At 36.9% G+C, this 22888-nt stretch overlaps 1 protein-coding gene and 1 non-coding gene across 4 annotated transcripts in view; both read left to right on the top strand.

Annotated features, from left to right (window-relative positions):
- The window catches only part of CA10 (carbonic anhydrase 10), an 836053-nt gene that overhangs the window by 293542 nt on the left and 519623 nt on the right, over positions 1-22888 (top strand). For all 3 annotated transcript variants that reach the window (XM_069542582.1, XM_069542581.1, XM_069542580.1), the window contains one exon: positions 5597-5739. In XM_069542582.1, the coding sequence (XP_069398683.1) occupies positions 5597-5739 (143 nt within the window). The remainder of the gene's footprint in view (positions 1-5596; positions 5740-22888) is intronic.
- Positions 8792-8863, top strand: TRNAC-GCA (transfer RNA cysteine (anticodon GCA)). The gene has a single exon. It is a non-coding gene; the product is annotated as a tRNA-Cys (tRNA).

Genomic DNA, 22888 nt, shown 5'->3' with positions numbered 1-22888 from the left:
GTAAAAGAATGAAACTGAACACTTTCTAAGACCATACACAAAAATAAACTCAAAATGGATTAAAGACCTAAATGTAAGACCAGAAACTATACAATTCCGAGAGGAGAACATAGGCAAAACACTCTCCAACATAAATCACAGGAGGATCCTCTATGACCCACCTCATATAACCCATATCATCTCTCTGGATCTTCCCTGTGCACCAGCCCCAAGCATCCTGTATCCTGTATCAAATATAGACTGGCAATTAATTTCTTACATGATAGTATGCATGCTTCAATGCCAAATGGGAAACAAATGGGACCTAATTAAACTTAAAAGCTCCTGCACAACAAACTATAAGCAAGGTGAAAACACAGCCTTCATAATGGGAGACAACAATAACAAATGAAGCAACTGACAAAGAATTAATCTCAAAAATATGCAAGTTACTCCTGCAGCTCAAATCCAGAAAAATAAAACACCCAGTCAAAACATGGACCAAAGAACTAAACAAACATTTATCCAAAGAAGACATAAAGATGGCTAACAAACACCTGAAAAGATGCTCAACATCACTCATTATCAGAGAAATGCAAATCAAAACCACAATGAGGTACTATTTCACACCAGTCAGAATGGCTGCGATCCAAAAGTCTACAAGCAATAAATGCTGGAGAGGGTGTGGAGAAAAGAAAATGCTCTTACACTGTTGGGGGGAACGCAAACTAGTACAGCCACTATGGAGAACAGTGTGACGATTCCTTAAAAACCTGGAAATAGAAATACCTTATGAGCCAGCAATCCCACTCCTGAGCATACACACTGAGGAAACCAAAATTGAAAGAGACACGTGTACCCCAATGTTCATTGCAGCACTGTTTATAATAGCCAGGACATGGAAGCAACCTAGATGTCCATCAGCAGACAAATGGATAAGAAAGCTATGGTACATATAAACAATGGAGTATTACTCAGCCATTAAAAAGAATACATTTGAATCAGTTCTAATGAAATAGATGAAATTGGAGCCTATTATACAGAGTGAAGTAAGCCGGAAAGAAAAATACCAATATAATATACTAATGCATGTATATGGAATTTAGAAAGATGATAATGATAACCCTTTATGCGAGGCAGAAAAAGAGACACAGATGTATAGAAAAGTATTTTATACTCTGTGGGAGAGGGCAAGGATGGGATGATTTGGAAGAATGGCATTGAAACATGTATAATATCATATGTGAAATGAATCGCCAGTCCAGGTTTGATGCATAATACAGGGTGCTCAGGGCTGGTGCAGTGGGATGACCCAGAGGGATGGTATGGGGAGGGAGGTGGGAGGAGTTCCAGGACGAGGAACACGTGTATACCCGTGGAGGATTCATGTATGGCAAACCAATACAATATTGTAAAGTAATTAGCCTCCAAATAAATAAATTAAAAAACAAAAGAGAAATGCAGTAGCATCTGCCCACCCTCACTGCCATAAAATAGCAGCACAATGCATTTATGGGGTTGGATTATTTTCGTTAATAATTTTCATGTGAATATTTAAAATGCAATATGTACCAGCTGTTACTATGTTGATCACACATCTGCCTTCCAAGGAAGATTCCTAAGACATCATAGGAAAGGAAATTGTGTTATTTTCCTGTTGTGGTTCTGACAAATAATAGCCACTTAGTGACATAAAACAACACAAATGTATTATCTTAAATTTCTGGAGGTGATAAATGTGAAATGAGTCTCAGTGTCAGCAGGCTGATATTCCTTTTGGAGTCTCTAGAAGAAGAATCTGTTGCTTTGCCCATTCCAGCTTGTAGAGGCCAACTGTGTTCATCGGCTCATGTTTCTTACTCCTCTCCTGACCTCTCTGACCTCTCTTACCATCCTAAAATCTTTTCTCTGTATCTGTTTCCTTTCTACACTTCTCTCTGAAAATAGATCCTTGTTATTACGTTGGGCCCAGATAAACCAGGTAATCTATGCATCTCAAGATGCTTATTCAGTTCAGTTCAGTTCAGTTCCTCAGTCGTGTCCGACTCTTTGCGACCCCATGAATTGCAGCAGGCCATGCCTCCCTGTCCATCACCAACTCCCGGGGTTCACTCAGACTCATGCCCATCGAGTCAGTGATGCCATCCAGCCATCTCATCCTCTGTCGTCCCCTTCTCCTCCTGCCCCCAATCCTTCTCAGCATCAGAGTCTTTTCCAATGAGTCAACTCTTCCCATGAGGTGGCCAAAGTACTGGAGTTTCAGCTTTAGCATCATTCCTTCCAAAGAAATCCCAGGGCTGATCTCCTTCAGAATGGACTGGTTGGATCTCCTTTGCAGTCCAAGGGACTCTCAAGAGTCTTCTCCAACACAACAGTTCAAAAGCATCAATTCTTCGGCACTCAGCCCTCTTCACATCCATACATGACTACAGGAAAAACCATAGCCTTGACTAGATGGAACTTAGTCAGCAAAGTAATGTCTCTGCTTTTGAATATGCTATCTAGGTTGGTCATAACTTTTGATAATTCATTAATTAGTTTTAGTAATTTCTTCCCGGTACATTTTACAACATAAGGTAACACATTCACAAGTTCTGGGGTTAGGATGTGGACATCTTTGGAGAAGTCGATTATTCAGCCTATGTCTGAGGCCATAGATACCAACAAAGGCCCAAGAAGTAAATGACTATCTAAAGTAAAACAGCTAATCTGTGGCAGTTCCATGAATATATCCCCAGGATCCTCACATTGGCCATGTTTATGTACATCAGTGATGAAAACAGGTAGGAATATGCACTGATGGAGTCTTTATTTTTATAATAATCTTGAAATTATAGAGAAATAAGTATAAAATTCAGTGAATTTAAAAGAGCATTTTAGAGATAATAGTTTATATTTTTTAAAAAATATTTTTAATGTAAGAGCTTCCTTAAAATTTTAATTTTGTTGGGTCATGATACCTTCTAATGATAATGTGACTTGCAGTGATAATATACCTTAAATAATGATGGGAAATGAAAGTGCCAAGGAACAACATGTACATATTCTCCTATCTAATTCTTCTCTTCCTTGTCCTTTTATTTCTCCTTCTGAAACTCTGGTCATGGCTGCCATTTTGAAAATCTGTTATAACTGAAAAGCTAATTCAAACTTTTTTTTTTTTACACTTTATTTTGCTTTACAATACTGTATTGGTTTTGCCATGCATTGACATAAATCCGCCATGTGTGTACATGAATTCCCAATCCTGAACCCACCTCCCGCCTCCCACCCCATATCATCTCTCTGGATCATCCCCATGCACCAGCCCCAAGCATCCTGTATTCTGTATCAAACACAGACTAGCGATTCATTTCTTACCTGATAGTATACATATTTCAATGCCATTCTCCCAAATCATCCCACCCTCTCCCTCTTCCATAGAGTCTAAAAGTCCATTCTATACATTTGTGTCTATTTTGCTGTCTCACATACAGGGTCATCATTACCATCTTTCTAAATTCCATATATATGTGTTAGTATACTGTATTGGTGTTTTTCTTGCTGTCTTACTTTACTCTGTAAATAGGCTTCAGTTTCATCCACCTCATTAGAACTGATTCAAATGTATTCTTTTTAATGGCTGAGTAATACTCCATTGTGTATATGTACCATTGCTTTCTTATCCATTCATCTGCTGATGGAAATCTAGGTTGTTTCCATGTCCTGGCTATTATAAACAGTGCTATGATGAGATAGATCACATGCTGGGCCATAAATCTGATAAATTTGATAAATTAAAAAAAAAAAAAAAACTGAAGTCATTCCAAACTTTTTAAATTGAAGGTAATGGAGCTACCAGAGGTTTATTACCATGGGTTTATCCAAATTATTTGTCATATTTCACAATAAGATGTTGAAGCATTCTTCTAAGGCTCTAAGGAAATTGTTTTTATCTCTTCTCCCACTTCTACATAATAATTGCTATAACAGTTAAAAGGGTTATAGAATTTTGAATTTATATGAGATTAGACATATTGTCTGGCCCAATACTTTTCTCTTTCATATTATCTTTGGCAGATATTTGCCATATTCTTCTCTTGCCTGTTTTCTTCACCCATGACATGGGAAGGAATGATGGCTGTTGTAAATTAAAAGCTGTATTTAGTTTGAGTTCCTGAGAGAGTACGTACTTTTGAGAGGGTTGTGATTCTATATTGTTAGGCTCATGTTCTTTATTTCCTCTGCTGCAGGCTTTGGTGCCCCTCTTCTAGAGTTTTATACACACTTGACTTAACTGCATACTGTTCCCTACCCCCAGTGCCGTAATTGTTCTTACAAATTTCAAATTGTTCTTCAAAATTCAACCTAACCCAGTGATGGACATGCAATAATAATTCACTGTACTGCTGATGGATGTGGTAGATGGATGAATGAATGATGACTATATAATTTCAGAGGCATGACACATGGATTCAAAGGGATACTAAGGTGGCCGGGAAAGGTTGAAGATACAGCTTCTGATCGTCACTGACATAACATTAGTAGGTTATTTACACTAGTATTCTGCTAACTTTCTTAAACAGAGTAAAATATGGCTGGAAATAGGATAGAAATTTGTTTAATAGATTCCTTAATGTGACACTGAAGATAAGTGGCTGGTTTCCTTTCAGATATTTCCGTTTAGCACTTAATTCCATCCTTTTCTGCTTTTCAATGAACACACCCTTCAAGTGCAGTTACATTAAGTCAAGTTGCCAAGCTGTTGTTTGGCGTTGATTGCATGCATGCATGCTCAGTTGCTCAGTTGTGGCTGATTCTTTTCGACCCTATGGACTGTACCCTGCCAGTCTCCTCCCTCCGTGGGATCCTCCAGGCAAGAATACTGGAGTGGGTTGCCATCTCCTCCTCCAGGGGATCTTACTCATCCAGGAGTTGAACCTGAGTCTCTGCATTGGCAAGCGGATTCTTTACCATTGAGCTACTTGGGAAGCTCCCTGATATTGATTGAGGGGGTTCATAAAATAATTCACTCCCTCAGTTTGGTCTTGACAACATAGAATAATATCTTGTATATGTTGAATGCTTTCTAGATCAAGGTTGATTCCCATATCATTCCTGTCAAACAAAGAAGCAAAGTATCAGCCAGGCATTGCTAAATATTTAGTGCACCTCAATATGAACAGAAGAGAAGGAAATGACAACCCAATGTTCTTGTCTGGAGAATCCCAGGGACAATGGAGCCTGGTGGGCTGCCATCTATGGGGTCACACAGAGTCTGACACAACTGAAGCGACTTAGATAAACATATACATATATATGAGTAGGTGATGTGGCTGGTCTATGTCATCTTCTTATTATGGTATTAATATTGACTGTACCCATCAAAGAGGCCATAGGATAGTGGGTCTGAAATAAGAATCTCTGATCTTAAGACATCATGGAGGTAAGACTTAGAGAAGCTGACCAAGATTCAGGCTAGGAAACTGCCATGACACCCAAGGATGTCTATGGGTGGGGAATATTGTATGGCTCTCTGATTTTATGACTTTTGTGCCATAGTTCTTATTACATTGTTTCCCCAGCCTTCCACACAGCTTGATTCTACTTTTTTACTTTTTTTTTTCCCTGTTTCTAGTTCCTTCTTTCTGGGGATTGGTGAACTCAGCTTGGAATCTTTGCTCTGTGGGGAAACGGCAGTCGCCAGTCAACATAGAAACTAGTCATATGATCTTTGATCCCTTTCTGACACCCCTTCGCATCAACACTGGGGGCAGGAAGGTAAGTAACCATGTTGCTTCCATTGTGAAGTTGAGGATAGGGGAGATGCTGATTCTGAAAGCCAAACTTCTAGTCCTTGATCTCTGTGATGAGCTTGTCTTTCCACCCAGGAGTAATATCACAGATTTCAGGTCTATTGCTAACAAATATGTCTTAATCGTGCTTTTTCTCTACCCAGTCAATTTCTATGCTTCTGATTACTTCTTTGTACTCCCTGGATGTTTCCTGAGGTCCTATCCCTTGGAAGTGAAAGGTTGTTGTATCATGCAAGGATGCCGGGATTCTTGGTCCTGAAGGAGAAGAATTCAATCTGGGGCTAGAGATGAGGCTTGATCACTCAGAGCTTTTGTGTAAGAATTAAAGATTTTAAAATTTAAAAAATAAAAAACTAAAAATTAAAAAAAAAAAATATATAAAGGAGATAGAGAGAGCTTCTGACATAGGCATCAGAAGAGGGCAGAAAGAGTACCCCCCTGCTAGCCTTCAGCTGGATTGTATGTAGCCACTAGCAGTCTGTTAATGAAAGAAAGGAATGCCGTAAAACTCAGAATGGCACCAGGCCCCTCACCCATAAGATTCATTTTGGGGTAATCTTGGCACCAAATTGTTCATCCTGGGCCACAAAATGATTAACTTGAATCTTGAAGAAGGGTAGATCACCATACAAATAGTTTCATTTACATAGATTAGGGGAACAATATCTGAGTATAACATACTGGTTTGTCAAGTAGGTTCTGAACCTAGAGGCGGAACCAACTTGAAGACAGATTTTGGGGTAAAGGCATAGTACCTTAGCATAGCTTAAAATAAACATTTCCATAAGAAAAAGGCATTGGTTATCTCTAGGTCTGAGAATAGTTAACTTCAGGTGAAACCAAGTGTCATTATGGCAACACAGTATTTTAAGAGAAACCTCCTTTTAAATTTGTATAGAGAAAGAAAAAAATATGGCTAGTTTGTTTCCTCCTGCCACTTAAGAGAGATAAAAATGTCTGACACTTGCAGGCTATTTCCTCCGTTTGGAGACCTTCCTACCTGTTACCCTCTCAGAAGCCCATGAAGGAAGATCAGAAAACAGTGTTTGCCACCCCTAAATATCATGCTGGGAAATTCTTCCTCTCAGAAACCTCTTTACTGGGGCTTCTTTTAACCTCAACAAAGTGAAAATCTTTTTATCAAAAGCAATATCAGACATTTATCATCCTGTAAGGAAAAACAAACAACAATCACCTTAGGTGGTTTGTGAGAAAAACAATAATTAGTCTTACTAGGGCTTCCTGGGTAAGAATCCTAGCTCCTGCATAGAAATGCTGAACGATGATTCCCATTCTCACACCAACATCCCTCCTTTTCTCCCCCCACTTCCCTTCCCCCCATGATAAGCTTCTCCTTAGTTTATAGAAGAGCATAATGTCCATGGGGTCTTCTCATCACAGGAATCTAGCATTTATTTTGCTACCTTTTACTGTTGAGTATGTTGTTGAAGGTGGAAAAAAAATACAGAAAATTGTGTTTGAAGGTGACTTAGCTATTATGAACTCAAGAGAAATGGAAAATCATTTATGTGTGAGAAACTATAGTTAAAATTATGGATAATTTTGCTATTGCTAGTAACTGATTTTCCAGGGTTTGGGCTCCTTGGGGTCTGATTTCTACACCCCTTATGCAGTCGGTTCACCTTGATTACCACAAGTTTGTAAGTAATCTTTTTGTTTTCTGACTTTTTTTTTTTCTCTTGTCATGTAGTTTTCACATACACACAGAAAAGTCAAATGACCCATCAAAGTGTTGTTAGCAACCTTGATTCAGGTCACAAAGCAAGTTTCAGAAGATCTTCTTGTGATTGATACTATTCAGCTAAGTAGAGTTTGTGTGCTGTTTTGAATATGACTTAGGAAGCATTTTTATAAAAAGGTCCTATGAAAAGGTCCTTATTTCGTGTAGTTTATTTTTCTGATTCTGTGAAAAACTAACCTGCCTGAATTATTCTTCCATTCACAGTTTTATTTTTGCAAAGCCTAAGGGGAACTTGAATTGGGTGCAATATATACCTTTCTCTAAAAAGTTGATCATTCAAGTCATCGTAACCATGTATAGGTTCCCTGACCAGTATATTTAAAAAGGCAATTTTGAGTATTCAATCATTCTTTCTTCCTTGAAGAGGGTGATTGAGGGAATAACTGTACCCCAGGCAAAGTGAAAATTCTAAAAATGTAACCATATTACACACACACAAAGTATATAGAAGGTTGGTATCTGAATTCCAGAGATTACCTGAAAGATGGTGAGAAAGGCTGAAGCACAGAGACTGAAGAGGAGTTAATGAGGAGATAAGTATGGAAGAGTAATGTGAGATGAGATCCTGATGCCATGTTAAAGAAATGGATTTTTTTTCATAAGGATATGCAAGGATTTAAAGCATTATTGGGTAGATGAAACATAGGGAGTGGAATAGAATAGGAATTAAGCTAACACAAATAGTGAATATGTAAGTTTCATTTTTCATCATACCATCTTAGAGGAAAATCTTAGTGTGAAAGAAATTAAAAAACAAAACAACTTCTCTCTGCATAGAAATGCTGAACTATGATTCCCATTCTCACACCAAATAAATTTTATATTGGAAAATATAGAATATTTTATATTTTATATTGGAAAAAAAAAAGAGAATGAGAGATAACTGGAGTTAAAAATCGTTCATAAATTATGTTGCTTTTCAGTGTTTTTTTTGTTGTTGTTGTTGTTGTTATATGTGATTTAAAAAATATATTTTCAATTTAGTAAAGTGTCTCTGATCCAAGTCAACTTTTAAATGCACTGGAGTTTGAAATTTTTGAAATATTTACTTTTGATGGTGTTAATTTTATATCCGGCATGATTTGTGTTGTCAGCTGTTAGAAGAGCTGAGAACTGTCTGATGATATCCTTTGCATTTGTGAAAGGCCAAAAATAAAATATAGATGGTAGTTGGATAAACCAATGGGTAATAAAATACCTAAACTTGATAGACAATAATTAAATCATGCTTGCAATCTTTTAAGAGGTATGGACTTCCCTGGTGGCTCAGACGGTAAAGCGTCTGCCTGCAATGCGGGAGACCCGGGTTCGATTCCTGGCTTGGGAAGATCCCTTGGAGAAGGAAATGGCAATCCATTCCAGCACTCTTGCCTGGAAAATCTCATGGATGGAGGAGCCTGATAGGCTACAGTCCATGAGGTCGCAAAGAGTCGGACATGACTGAGCGACTTCACTTTCACTTTCACTTACTGAATTGAGGTTTACTTTGGAAGTGAGGATTCAGATCAGTGACTCTGAATTTAATTTTTCCTGAAAGAAACGTGTATCTAACTCAAAAGGTTTGAAAACCTCCCTGCCAGATTGGGAGGTTTTGTAGAATTTGGGAAAGCTGCCACATTTTGAAGTCTAAGATCAGCTGGGTATCAACATGTAAAATCCATCCCAGTCATCATGTGTTTTATTTGACACTTTGATCCACGAACATCATTCTTGCTCATGTTTAAATGAACAGGGTTTTATTTCCAGAATTCTGGGAGGTGGATCATAGAGGATCCTGCTGTGATTTACGTCTGAGAGTGTTTTGCCTATATTCTCCTCTAGGAGTTTTATAGTTTCTGATCTTACATTTAGATCTTTAATCCATTTTGAGTTTATTTTTGTGTACGGTGTTAGAAAGTGATCTAGTTTCAATATGGAGAACAGTGTGGAGATTCCTTAAAAAATTGCAAATAGAACTACCTTATGACCCAGCAATCCCACTGCTGGGCATACACACCGAGGAAACCAGAATGGAAAGAGACACATGTACCCCAATGTTCATCGCAGCACTGTTTATAATAGCCAGGACATGGAAACAACCTAGATGTCCATCAGCAGATGAATGGATAAGAAAGCTTTGGTACATATACACAATGGAGTATTACTCAGCCGTTAAAAAGAATTCATTTGAATCAGTTCTGATGAGATGGATGAAACTGGAGCCAATTATACAGAGTGAAGTAAGCCAGAAAGAAAAACACCAATACAGTATACTAACACATATATATGGAATTTAGGAAGATGGCAATGACGACCCTGTATGCAAGACAGGAAAAAAGTCACAGATGTGTATAACGGACTTTTGGACTCAGAGGGAGAGGGAGAGGGTGGGATGATTTGGGAGAATGGGAATTCTAACATGTATACTATCATGTAAGAATTGAATCGCCAGTCCATGTCTGACGCAGGATGCAGCATGCTTGGGGCTGGTGCATGGGGATGACCCAGAGAGATGTTGTGGGGAGGGAGGTGGGAGGGGGGGTCATGTTTGGGAACGCATGTAAGAATTAAAGATTTTAAAATTAAAAAAATAAATAAATTTTTAAATAAATAAATAAATAAATAAATAAATGAACAGGGTTTACAAAGCCATGAAACTGCTTTGATGTAGTACCTGACTGTGTTACTATGTTTGTTTGAACATATTTGACCTGACATAAGGCCCAGATGATGAACTACAGGGATTTTTTTGGTTTGTTTGTTTTGTTTTTCTGCTTTTTGTTTTCATTTTGTTTTTTGTTAGGGCTGAAATTCAATGTGAACACAGGAATGCAAAGAGTAATAATAGATAAAAATCAAAGTATAATCATGCCTTGATATAATAAAAGGTATTTATCTTGTGTGAAAAATGATTTATTTTACCTTTCAAGTTGCTTATTTACAATGGTAGTTTTTAAGCAATGGTACTTTTTGTTCCAGTTGTTCACATCTGACACATAGGACTCATGGACAAAATCCAAAATAAGCATACTTTCAAACAATACTCAAACATGTTTGCATTGCAAATGCATATAAGAATCCTATTTTGGGGAGAAATGTTGCCAAGATGGAAGAATAGGAAGACCCTGAGCTTACCTCCTCCCATGGGCACACCAAAGTGACAATTACACAGCAACTATCAACAGGAACCTCAAGACTAGCTGAAAGATTTTCCATAACTGAAGATATAAAGAAAGAGTTGCAATGAAATGAGTATGAGGAATGGAGACATAATACAGTCAAGACCCATACCTCTTTCTAGGAAACCCATAAATAGAAGAACAATAACAAATGCAGAGCTTCTCTCCAAGGAGAAAGAGGTCCAAAGCTCACATTAAGCTCACCAAGTAAGGTGTCTTGTACCAAGAAGTTGAGCTCCAAGTATGTCTAGCTGTGAAGGTCAACAAAGTAGTTGGCCCTGACACAACAGAAAGTGACACATAGGGGGCACTCTTAGAGCCTATAGCTCTGCTGACCAGAAGAGAATGTGTTCATAGGCTCCATAGAACATCTCCTACATGAATCCACTTCTCCAAAATCAGGTAAAGTAACCAGATTTTCTAACACTAGAAATAAATACAGAAAATAGGCAAAATGAGGAGATAGAAATATGTACCAAAGAGGGAACAAGACAAAATCTCAGGAAAAATGTTAACAAAATGGAGATAAGCAGTCTACAGCCATTGAGATACTTGGTGAACTCAGAAGAAGAAAGGAAAAACACAGTGAGAAATGTAACAGAATTAGAAAATACAAAGAACCAAATGGAACTGCAATTTAATTTAAAAACACAGTTAAAAAAAAGATTAAATTTCAAAATCAATTTAAATTTTAAAATACAGTGGAAGGAATCACATGAAATTAAATAATACAGAGGAATGGATCAGTTAACTGGAAAAGAGCAGTGGGAATCACCCTAACTGAGGAAAAAAAGATTTTAAAAAATTTATAAAATGAAGGTAGTTTAAGATACCTCTGAAACAACATCAAGCACTCTAATGTTCTAGTGGGCCCCGTATACTAGTGGGTCTCAAGACCATTAGTATAGGGGACTGAAGAAGAAGAAGAGAGAGAAAGGGGCAGAGAACTTATTTGAAGATAAGTTCTCTTCAAGATAATAGCTGAAAACTTCCCTAACCTGTGAAAGGAAACAGATACAGGTCCAAGTAGCAAAGGATTTCCAAAGAAGGTAAGAAGAAAGAAGATCTCACTAAAACACTGTAATTAAAATAGCTAAATATAAAGATAACGAGAGAATATTAAAAGGAGCAAGATAAAAGCAACTAGTTACATTTGAGGGACTTCTCGTAAGTCTATCAGCTGACTTTTCGGCAGAAACTGCATAAGCCAGAAGGGAGTGTCACAATATATTCAAAGTGATGAGAGGAAAAACCCTACAAACAAGAATATTCTATCCAGCAAGACTATCATTCAAATTTGAAGATGACAGAATTTTAGAGACAAGAAAAACAAAAAAAGAGTTCAGCACTACTGTCTTTACAAGATATGTTAGAGGGACTTATCTAAGCAGGAAAGATGACAACTAAAAATATGAACATTGCAAAAGGAAAAATCTCATTGGCAAAGGAAAATATACTATAAATAAAAGAGATCAACCATTAATAAAACTACCTATTTTTGTTGTTTTTCAGTCACTCAGTCGTGTTTGACTCTTTGTGACCCCATGGAATGCAGCACACTAGGCATTCCTGTCTTCATCTCCCAGAGCTTTCTGAAACTCAAGTCCGTTGAGTAAGTGATATGATCCAACCATTTCAGCCTCTGTTGTCCCCTTCTTCTCATGCCTTCAAACTTTCCAAGCATGAGGGCCTTTTGGAACATATTGGCTCTACATATCAGATAACCGAAATTTGAAGCTTCATCATCAGGTCTTCCAGGGAATATTCAGGTCTGATTTCCTTTCCGGTTGACTGGTTTGATCTTCTTGCAGTCCGAGGGACCCTTGAGTCTTCTCCAACATCACATTTCAAAAGCATCATGTCTTATTTTGCACTCAGACTTCTTTATGGTTCAACATTCACGTCCATACATGACTACTGGAAAACAACAACAACAACAAAACAACAACATAGCTTTCACTAGATGGATGTCAGTGAAGTAATCTTTCTTGTTTTTTAATATGCTTTCTAGATTGGTCATAGGTTTTATTCCAAGGAGCAAGCTTCTTTTAATTTCGTGGTTGCAGTCACAATCTCCAGTGATTTTTGAGCCAAGAAAATAAAGTCTGTCACTATTTCCAATGTTTTCACATCTATTTTTCATAAAGTGATGGGACTGGATGCCATGATCTTAGTTTTTTTAATGTTGAGTTTTAAACCAGCTTTTCATTCTCCTCTTTCACTTTCATCAAGGGGCTTTTTAGTTCTTCTTTACTTTCTGCCATAAGGGTAGTGTCATCTGCATATCTGAGGTTATTTATATTTCTCCTGGCAGTCTTTATTTGAACTTGCTTCATCCAGCCCAGCATTTCACTTCATGTACCTTTGCATAGAAATTAAGTAAGCAGGGTGACAATATACAGCCTGACATACTCCATTCCTGATTTGGAACCAGTCTGTTGTTCCATGTACAGTTCTAACTGTTGCTTCTTGACCTAAATACAGGTTTCACAGGAGGCAATTAAGGTTGCCTGGTTGGTATTCCCATCTTTTTAATAATTTTCCACAGTTTGTTGTGATCCACACAGTCAAAGGTTTTAGCATAGTCAATGAAACAGATGTAGATTGTTTTCTGCAATTCTGTTCCTTTTTCTGTGATCCAATGGATGCTGACAATCTGCCCTCTGGTTCCTCTGCCATTTCAAAATCCAGCTTGAATATCTAGTTGGAGAACTTTGAGCATTACTTTGCTAGCGTGTGAAATGAGTGCAATTTTCTGGTAGTTTCAACATACTTTGGCATTGCCATTCTTTGGAATTGGAATGAAAACTGACCTTTTCTAGTCCTTTGGCCACTGCTCAGTTTTTCAAACTTCCTGGCATATTGCGTGCAGCACTTTAACAGCATCACCTTTTAGGATTTCAAGTAGCTCAGTTGGAATTCCATCACCTCCACTACCTTTGTTCATTGTGATGCTTCCTAAAGCCCACTTGACTTCATAAGTCAAGATGACTCACTCTAGCTGAGTGATCACACTATCATGGTTATCTGAGTCATTAAGATTTTTTTTTTTTTTGTATAGTTCTTCTGTGTGCCTCCCACTCTTCTTAATATCTTGTTTCTTTTAGGTCCATACAGTTTCTGTTCTTTCTTGTGCACATCCTTGCATGAAATGTTCCATTGGTATCCTAATTTTCTTGAGGAGGACTCTAGTCTTTCCCATTTTATTGTTTTCTTTTATTTCATAGCACTGTTCTTATCTCTCCTTGCTATTCTTTGGAACTCTGAATTCTTTGGAATCCAGGTGGTTATATATCTTTCATTTATTTCTTTGCCTTTCAGATATCTTCTTTTCTCAGCAATTTTTAAGGCCTCCTCAGAAAACCATTTTGTTTTTTGAATGTCTTTTTCTTGGGGATGGTTTTGATCACTGTCTCCTGTACAGTGTTACATACCTCCATCCATAGTTACTCAGGCATGCTGTCTATCAGATCTAATCCCTTGAATCTATTTGTCACTTCCATTGTATAATGGTAAAGGATTTGATTTAGGTCATACCTGCATGGCCTAGTGGTGTTCCCTACTTTCTTTAATTTACATCTCAATTTTGCACTAAAGAGTTCATTATCTGAGACACAGTCAGCTCCCAGTCTTGTTTTTGCTGTCTGTATAGAGCTTCTACATCCCTGGTTGCAAGGAATATTATATATCTGACTTTGGTATTGACCATCCAGTGATATCCAAGTGTAGACTTCTCTTTTGTGTTGCTGGAAGTGGATGTTTGCCAAAATTGTTAGCCTTTGCCCTGCTTCATTTTGTACTCTAAGGCCAAAGTTGCCTGTTACACCAGGTAACTCTTGACTTCCTACTTTTTCATTTCAGTCCTCTACGATGAAATGCCTTTTTTTGGGGGGGGGGGGGGGGGAGGGTGTTACTTGTAGAAAGTTAGTAGGAAAGTTAAAAGGCAAAAGTAGTAAATTTATCTATATCCATAATAAATAGTTAAGAAATCCACAGACCAGAAAGCTATAAAATATGAGGTAAAAAATTAAGTATGGGGGGTAAAAAGGAAGATTATTACAATGCATTTGAAGTGAAGAACTCATCATCTTAAAATAATCATATATTGCTATATAAAAACTTCATGGTAACCACCAACCAAAAATTGATAGCAGATACATACGCACACACACACACACACACACACACACACACACACACACACAGAATAAAGGAACCCAAGCATAGTGCTAAATATTGTCATCAAATCTCAACATAAGAGATCAAAAGAAGAAAGGAACAAATAAGAACCACAAAAGACAATCTCAAAATAATGTTTAAAAATGGTGATGCTTGCATACTTAACAATAATTACCTTAAAGTTAAATGCACTAAATATTTCAATCAGAAATCATACAGTGGGTAAACAGATAAAAAACAAGTCCCATATATTTTCTGCCTGCAAGACACCTACCTCAGATCTAAAGACACACACAAACTAAAAATGAGGGATGCTGCTGCTACTGCTGCTAAGTCACTTCAGTCGTGTCTGACTCTGTGTGACCCCATAGATGGCAGCCCATCAGGCTCCCCAGTCCTGGGGTTCTCCAGGCAAGAAAACTGGAGTGGGTTGCCATTTCCTTCTCCAGTGCATGCAAGTGAAAAGTGAAAGTGAATTCGCTGAGTCGTGTCCGACTCTTTGCGAGCCCATGGACCACAGCCTACCCAGGCTCCTCCGTCCATGGGATTTTCCAGGCAAGAGTACTGGAGTGGGGTGCTGTTGCCTTCTCTGAAATGGGGGATAGAAAAAAGTATTCTGTGCAAATGGAAAGGAAAGAAAAACAGGCATGCTTATAGTTCCATAAGAAATAATAGAGTTTGAAACAAAGACTGTAACTGGAGACAAAGAAGAACATTATATAATGATCAAGACTTAAATCAAATAAGAAGATATAACAATTTTCTAAACTAGATAGAAGCTCCTAATATAAATAGGAGTACATAAATACATAAACCAAATATAAATATATTTAAATGGAGAAATTGACAGTAACTCAATGATAACAGGAGACTGTAATATCCCACTTACAGAAATGGACAGATCATCCAGATGAAAAATTAATAACACTAGCTGTAAATAATATGCTCTACAAGATAGTACTAAAAGAGATTTATAGAACATTTCATCTGAAAGTAGCATAATACACATTATCTTCAAACTCATATGGAACATTATTGAGAATAGATCATATGTTAGGCCAAAAAAATAAAATAATAATTAAAAAAAAAAACTTGAGTTTTAAATCACATTAAGCATTATTTCTGATCACAAGAGTTTGAGACTACAGATCAACTAAAAGGGGAAGAAGAAAATGCAGAAGTCACAAACACAAGAAGTCTAAACCATATGATACTAAACAACCAACGGATTACTGAAAAAAGCCAGAAGGAAATGTAACAACAACAACAAAAAAATTGAAAACATATAAAGATAGAAATACACAGTCGAGAATCTATGAGACCCAACTAAAGAAGTTAAGAAGGAAGTTGGTAGTGATGCAGCCTTCTTCAGGAAACAAACAAACAAAAAACCCTCAAATACACAGTTCATCTGTACATGTAATGGAACTAGAAAAAGAAGAAAAAAAATTAAAGGTAGTAGAAGGAAAGAAATAACAAAGATCATAGCAGAAATAAAATAGAGAAAAGAAATGGTTTTCTTTGAAAAGAAAGCAAAACTGATAAACTTTAGCAAGAATCATCAAAAAAGAGAGATGAACCGAAGCAATAAAAATAAAAGAGGGGAAGTCAAACTGACACCACAGAAATACAAAGCTGTAAAAAATACCTTATGAAAAATTATATGGCGACAAAATGGATAGCCGAGAAGAAATGGATCCATTTCTAGAAATGAACAAGCTCCTAAACTAAATTAGGAAGAAATTGGAAATATGAGCAGACTGATTATCAATAATAAACTTGAATCAGTAATTAAACAATTCCCAACAAACAAAATGGCTTCAGAGATGAACACGATGGCTTCACAGCTGAATTGTATCAAACATTTAAAGGAGAGTTAAAAACTATTTTTTCAAACTATTATAAAATAATTGAAGTGGGAGGAAGACTTTTGAACTTACTCTATGAGATCAACATCGCCCTGATACCAAAAGCAGAGGAAGACTCCATGAAAAAAGAAAGTTAGTATCAAATATCACACTGATGAAAATAGGTGGAAATTTTCTCAACAAAATATTAACAAACGAAATTCAACAATATATTGAAAGGATCATGCACCATGACCAAGTGGACTCTGTCCCAGGAATTCAAGCATGGCCCAATATCTACAAATTGATCTACATGATATATCACATAAATAAAACAAAGAATGAAAATTCATATGACCATCTTAATAGATGCAGGAAAAGCCTTTAACAAAATTCAACAATGATTTATGATAAACACTGCCAACAATGTGTGCATAGAGGTTAGATACCACAGCACAATAAGGGCCATATATGATGAGCCCACAGCTAATATGCTCAATGGTAAAAAGCTGAAAACATTTCCTGTAAGATCAGGAAGAAGATAAGGATGCCCTCTATCACCACATTGTTGGAAGTTCTAGCCACAGCAATCAGAGAAGAACAATAATGAGTTCAAATTGGAAAAGAAGTAAAGCTGCCACTATTTGCAGGTGACAAGATAGTATATAGAGACAATCTTAAAGACACCAACAAAAAATGATAATTAAAAATTAATTCATTTAGGATCCAAGATATATTTTCAATATACAGAACTGTGTTGCATTTCTGTAAACTAATAACAAACTATCAGAAAGAAATTAAGAAAACAACCCCATTTACAGCTGCTTGAAAAAATAATATACTTAGGAATAAATCTAATAAAAAAGGTACAAGATCTATACTCGAAATGGTGGAAGACATTTACTAAACTAATTGAACATGATGAAACAATTGGGAAGATATACCATATTTATGGATTGGAATTAATATTGTTATAATGAGTATACTACCTAATTAATCTACAGATTCAATACAATTCCTATCAAAGATTTTGATATAGAACCAGAACAAATAATTATTGCTAAATTTGTATGGAAACACTAAAGACCTCAAATAATGAAAACAAACTTGAAAAAAAGGACAAATCAGGAGATTTCATGCACCCTGATTTTCACCCATTCTCTGAAGCTGTAGTAATCAGAATAGTATGGTACTGGCACAAAAACAGAAACATAGATCAATGGAACAGAATAGAAAGTCCAGAAATAAACCCATGCACCTGTGGCTAATTAATCTATGAAAAAGGAAACAAGAATAAACTATGGATTAAGACAGCCTCTTCAGTAAATAACATTGGGAAAACTGAGTAGCTCCATACTAAAGAGTCAAAGGAAACTGTTTTCTTACACCAAACACAAAAATAAATCCAAAGTGGATTAAAGACCTAAATGTAGAATCGTAAAGCACAAAACTAGAGGAAAGCATAGGTAATATATTATTTGACATTGGCCTCAGCAATATTTTTTTGTATGTCTCCTTAGGCAAGGGAAACAATGAAAAATTAAACAAATTAGATTATATGAAACTAAAAAGCTATTGCATAGAAAATAAAATTCTCAACAAAATGAAAAAGCCACTGGCTTAATAGGAGAATATATTTGCAAATGATATATCTGATGAGGGTTAATATTCACAATATACAAAGTACTTTTATAACTCAGTATTAAAAAAAAAAAAACACAACACAAAACCCAGCAGTCCAATTTTTAAAAAGGCAGAGAACCTGAATAGACATTTACCCCAAGAAGACACATAGATGGCCAACAGATACATGAAAAGATACTAAACATCACTAATCATCAGAGAAATGCAAATTAAACCCACAATTCTACTCCTGAGTATTTTCACAAAGACAATCAAAATACTAATTTGAAAAGATATGTGCATCTCTATGTTTATTGTAGCATTGTTTACAATAATCAAGATAGTAGAAGCAACCTAAGTTTCCATCTATAAATAGGAAAAGGAGTACGTCAAGGATGTATATTGTCGCCCTGCTTATTTAACTTATATGCAGAGTACATCATGAGAAACACTGGACTGGAAGAAGCACAAGCTGGAATCAAGACTGCTGGAAGAAATATACATCTCAAATAAGCAAGATTGCTGGAAGAAATATGCATCTCAAATATGCAGATGACACCACCCTTATGGCAGAAAGTGAAGAGGAACTAAAAAGCCTCTTGATGAAAGTAAAAGAGGAGAGTGAAAAAGTTGGCTTAAAGCTCAACATTCAGAAAACGAAGATCATGGCATCCGGTCCCATCACTTCATGGGAAATAGATGGGGAAACAGTGTCAGACTTTATTTATTTGGGCTCCAAAATCACTGCAGATGGTGACTGCAGCCATGAAATTAAAAGACGCTTACTCCTTGGAAGAAAAGTTATGACCAACCTAGATAGCATATTCAAAAGCAGAGACATTACTTTGCCGACTAAGGTCCGTCTAGTCAAGGCTATGGTTTTTCCAGTAGTCATGTATGGATGTGAGTGTTGGACTGTGAAGAAGGCTGAGCGCTAGAGAATTGATGCTTTTGAACTGTAGTGTTGGAGAAGACTCTTGAGAGTCCCTTGGACTGCAAGGAGATCCAACCAGTCCATTGTGAAGGAGATCAGCCCTGGGATTTCTTTGGAAGGAATGATCCTAAAGGTGAAGCTCCAGTACTTTGGCCACCTCATGCAAAGAGTTGACTCATTGGAAAAGACTTTGATGCTGATAGGGATTGGGGACAGGAGGAGAAAGGGATGACAGAGGATGAGATGGCTGGATAGCATCACTGACTCGATGGATGTGAATCAGAGTGAACTCTGGGAGTTGATGATGGACAGGGAGGCCTGGCGTGCTGTGATTCGTAGGATTACAAAGAGTCAGACATGACTGAGCAACTGAACTGAACTGATAGATACATGAAGAAGATAAAGTATAACAGTACAATGGAAAGCCATAAAAGGGACCTAAAGTGCACTATGCTAAATGAAATAAGTCACAGAAAGAAAAATACCACGTGATTCCATTTATATGTGGAATCTATAAAATAATGAAGAAACTTTAAAAAAAAAAACAAAAGAAAAAAAACACAGATCAGATTAATAGATACAGAGAACAAATTGTTAGTTACCAGAGAACAAATTTGTGGAGGGATGAGTGAAATATCTGAGGGTGATTCCAATTACAAAATGAGTCGTACAATGAAATGTATAGTGTGGGAAATATAGTCAATTATATCTTAATATCTTTGTATGGTGACTGCTGATTACTAGACATATGAGGATAATTTTCAATGTACTGAAACATCAAATCAATATTTTGTCACTTGTGACTAACATAATATGTTTATTTTATGTCAATTAGAAAAACTATATGTAGACACTTGAAGAAAATGCATCAAAATGCTAATAATGTTTGTCTCTGCAGAGATGGGGATTAAAGGTGGTTGGTTTTGCTTTGTTTTCTTATGTATGTTGTTAGCTTCAATGAAAATGTATTTCTTGTAAAATTATAAATAAAACAATAAATGTCATTAAAGATTAAAAGTGAACATACATATATAGAAGTTAAATGGATGTTAAAGTGAAAAAGTGAAGTGAAGTGAAGTGAAAGTTGCTCAGTCCTGTCTGACTCTTTGCAACCCCATAGACTATATAGTCCATGGAATTCTCCAGGCGAGAATAGTGGAGTGGGTGGCCTTTCCCTTCTCCAGGGGATCTTCCCAACTCAGGAATTGAACCAGTGTCTCCTGCATTGCAGGCAGATTCTTTACCAACTGAGCTATTATGGAAGCCCTATGGAGGTTACTTGAATTAAATAACTATTTTGCCATAATTATGTAAATCATGAACTGTCAAATCAGTCATATTGGCATTAATTTTCCAATTTGATTTTTATTTTAAACTGGGGTATTGTTGATTTACACTGTGGCATTAATTTCAGGTGTATAGCAAAGTAATTTGGGTATACATATACATATAACCTAGAGAAGGCAATGGCACCCCACTCCAGTACTCTTGCCTGAAAAACCCCATGGCTGGAGGAGCCTGGTAGGCTGCAGTCCATGGGGTCGCTAAGAGTTGGACACGACTGAGCAACTTCTTCACTTTGGCTTTTCACTTTCATGCATTGGATAAGGCAATGGTAACCCACTCCAGTGTTCTTGCCTGGAGAATCCCAGGGATGGGAGAGCCTGTTAGGCTGCCGTCTATAGGGTCGCACAGAGTCGGACACGACTGAAGCGACTTAGCAGCATACATATACCCAATCTTTCTCAGATTCTTTTCCCACGTATCAATAGATTATAAGAGAGTATTGAGTAGAGTTCCCTGTGCTTCACAATAGATCCTTGTTGGTTAGTTTATATATAGTGGTGTGTATATGTTAATTCCAAACTCCAAATTTATTCCTCCTCTGTCTGCTTTTCCACTTTGGTAACCATAAGTTTGTGCTGGAAGCCTATTAATCTGGTTATATTTTGTAAATAATTCATTTGTACCTTTTTTTTTTTGCATGCCACATATAAGTGATATTTCTTTTTCTCTATCTGACTTACTTCACTTAGTATGGATAATCTCTAGTTCATTCCACATTTCTGCAAAGGACATTATTTCATTATTTTTGATAGCTGACTAATATTCTACTATATATGCAGGCAACACCTTCTTTATCCAATCAATTGTCAATGAGTATTTAGTTTGCTTCTATATCTTAGTTAATTTTTATAGTGCTGTTATGAACTTTGGAGTGCATATGTCTTTTTGAATTATGCCTTTCTCTGGATCAGTGCCCAGGAGTGGGATTGCTGAAGGATATGGCAAGGGGGTGAGAGGGGATGAGATGGTTGGGTGGCATCACTGACTCAATGACATCAGTATGACATGAGTGTGAATAAACTCATGGGAAATAGTGAAGGACAGGGAAGGCTGGTGTGCTGCAGTCCATGGGGTCACTAAGAGTTGGATGTGACTTAGCAACTGAACAAGAATGGTAACTTTATTTTTAATTTTTTTTTTTAGTTTTTTATTTTTTAAATTTTAATATCTTTAATTCTTACATGCGTTCCCAAACATGAACCCCCTCCCACCTCCCTCCCCATAACATCTCTCTGGGTCATCCCCATGCACCAGCCCCAAGCATGCTGCATCCTGCGTCAGACATAGACTGGCGATTCAATTCTTACATGATAGTATACATGTTAGAATGTCATTCTCCCAAATCATCCCACCCTCTCCCTCTCCCTCTGAGTCCAAAGGTCCGTTATACACATCTGTGTCTCTTTCCCTGTCTTGCATACAGGGTCGTCATTGCCATCTTTCTAAATTCCATATATATGTGTTAGTATACTGTATTGGTGTTTTTCTTTCTGGCTTACTTCACTCTGTATAATCGGCTCCAGTTTCATCCATCTCATCAGAACTGATTCAAATGAATTCTTTTTAATGGCTGAGTAATACTCCATTGTGTATATGTACCACAGCTTTCTTATCCATTCATCTGCTGATGGACATCTAGGTTGTTTCCATGTCCTGGCTATTATAAACAGTGCTGCGATGAACATTGGGGTACATGTGTCTCTTTCCATTCTGGTTTCCTCGGTGTGTATGCCCAGCAGTGGGATTGCTGGGTCATAAGGTAGTTCTATTTGCAATTTTTTAAGGAATCTCCACACTGTTCTCCATAGTGGCTGTACTAGTTTGCATTCCCACCAACAGTGTAGGAGGGTTCCCTTTTCTCCACACCCTCTCTAGCATTTATTGCTTGCAGATTTTTGGATCGCAGCCATTCTGACTGGTGTGAAGTGGTACCTCATTGTGGTTTTGATTTGCATTTCTCTAATAATGAGTGATGTTGAGCATCTTTTCATGTGTTTGTTAGCCATCCGTATGTCTTCTTTGGAGAAATGTCTATTTAGTTCTTTGGCCCATTTTTTGATTGGGTCGTTTATTTTTCTGGAATTGAGCTGCATAAGTTGCTTGTATATTCTTGAGATTAGTTGTTTGTCAGTTGCTTCATTTGCTATTATTTTCTCCCATTCAGAAGGCTTTTTCACCTTGCTTATATTTTCCTTTGTTGTGCAGAAGCTTTTAATTTTAATTAGATCCCATTTGTTTATTTTTGCTTTTATTTCCAGAATTCT

The sequence above is a fragment of the Ovis canadensis genome, chromosome 11 (genome assembly GCF_042477335.2).
Source record: "Ovis canadensis isolate MfBH-ARS-UI-01 breed Bighorn chromosome 11, ARS-UI_OviCan_v2, whole genome shotgun sequence".
NCBI classification, from domain to species: domain Eukaryota; kingdom Metazoa; phylum Chordata; class Mammalia; order Artiodactyla; family Bovidae; genus Ovis; species Ovis canadensis.
The sequence above is the reverse complement of the archived record's forward strand: the minus strand, read 5'-3'. Positions and strand labels throughout refer to the sequence as shown.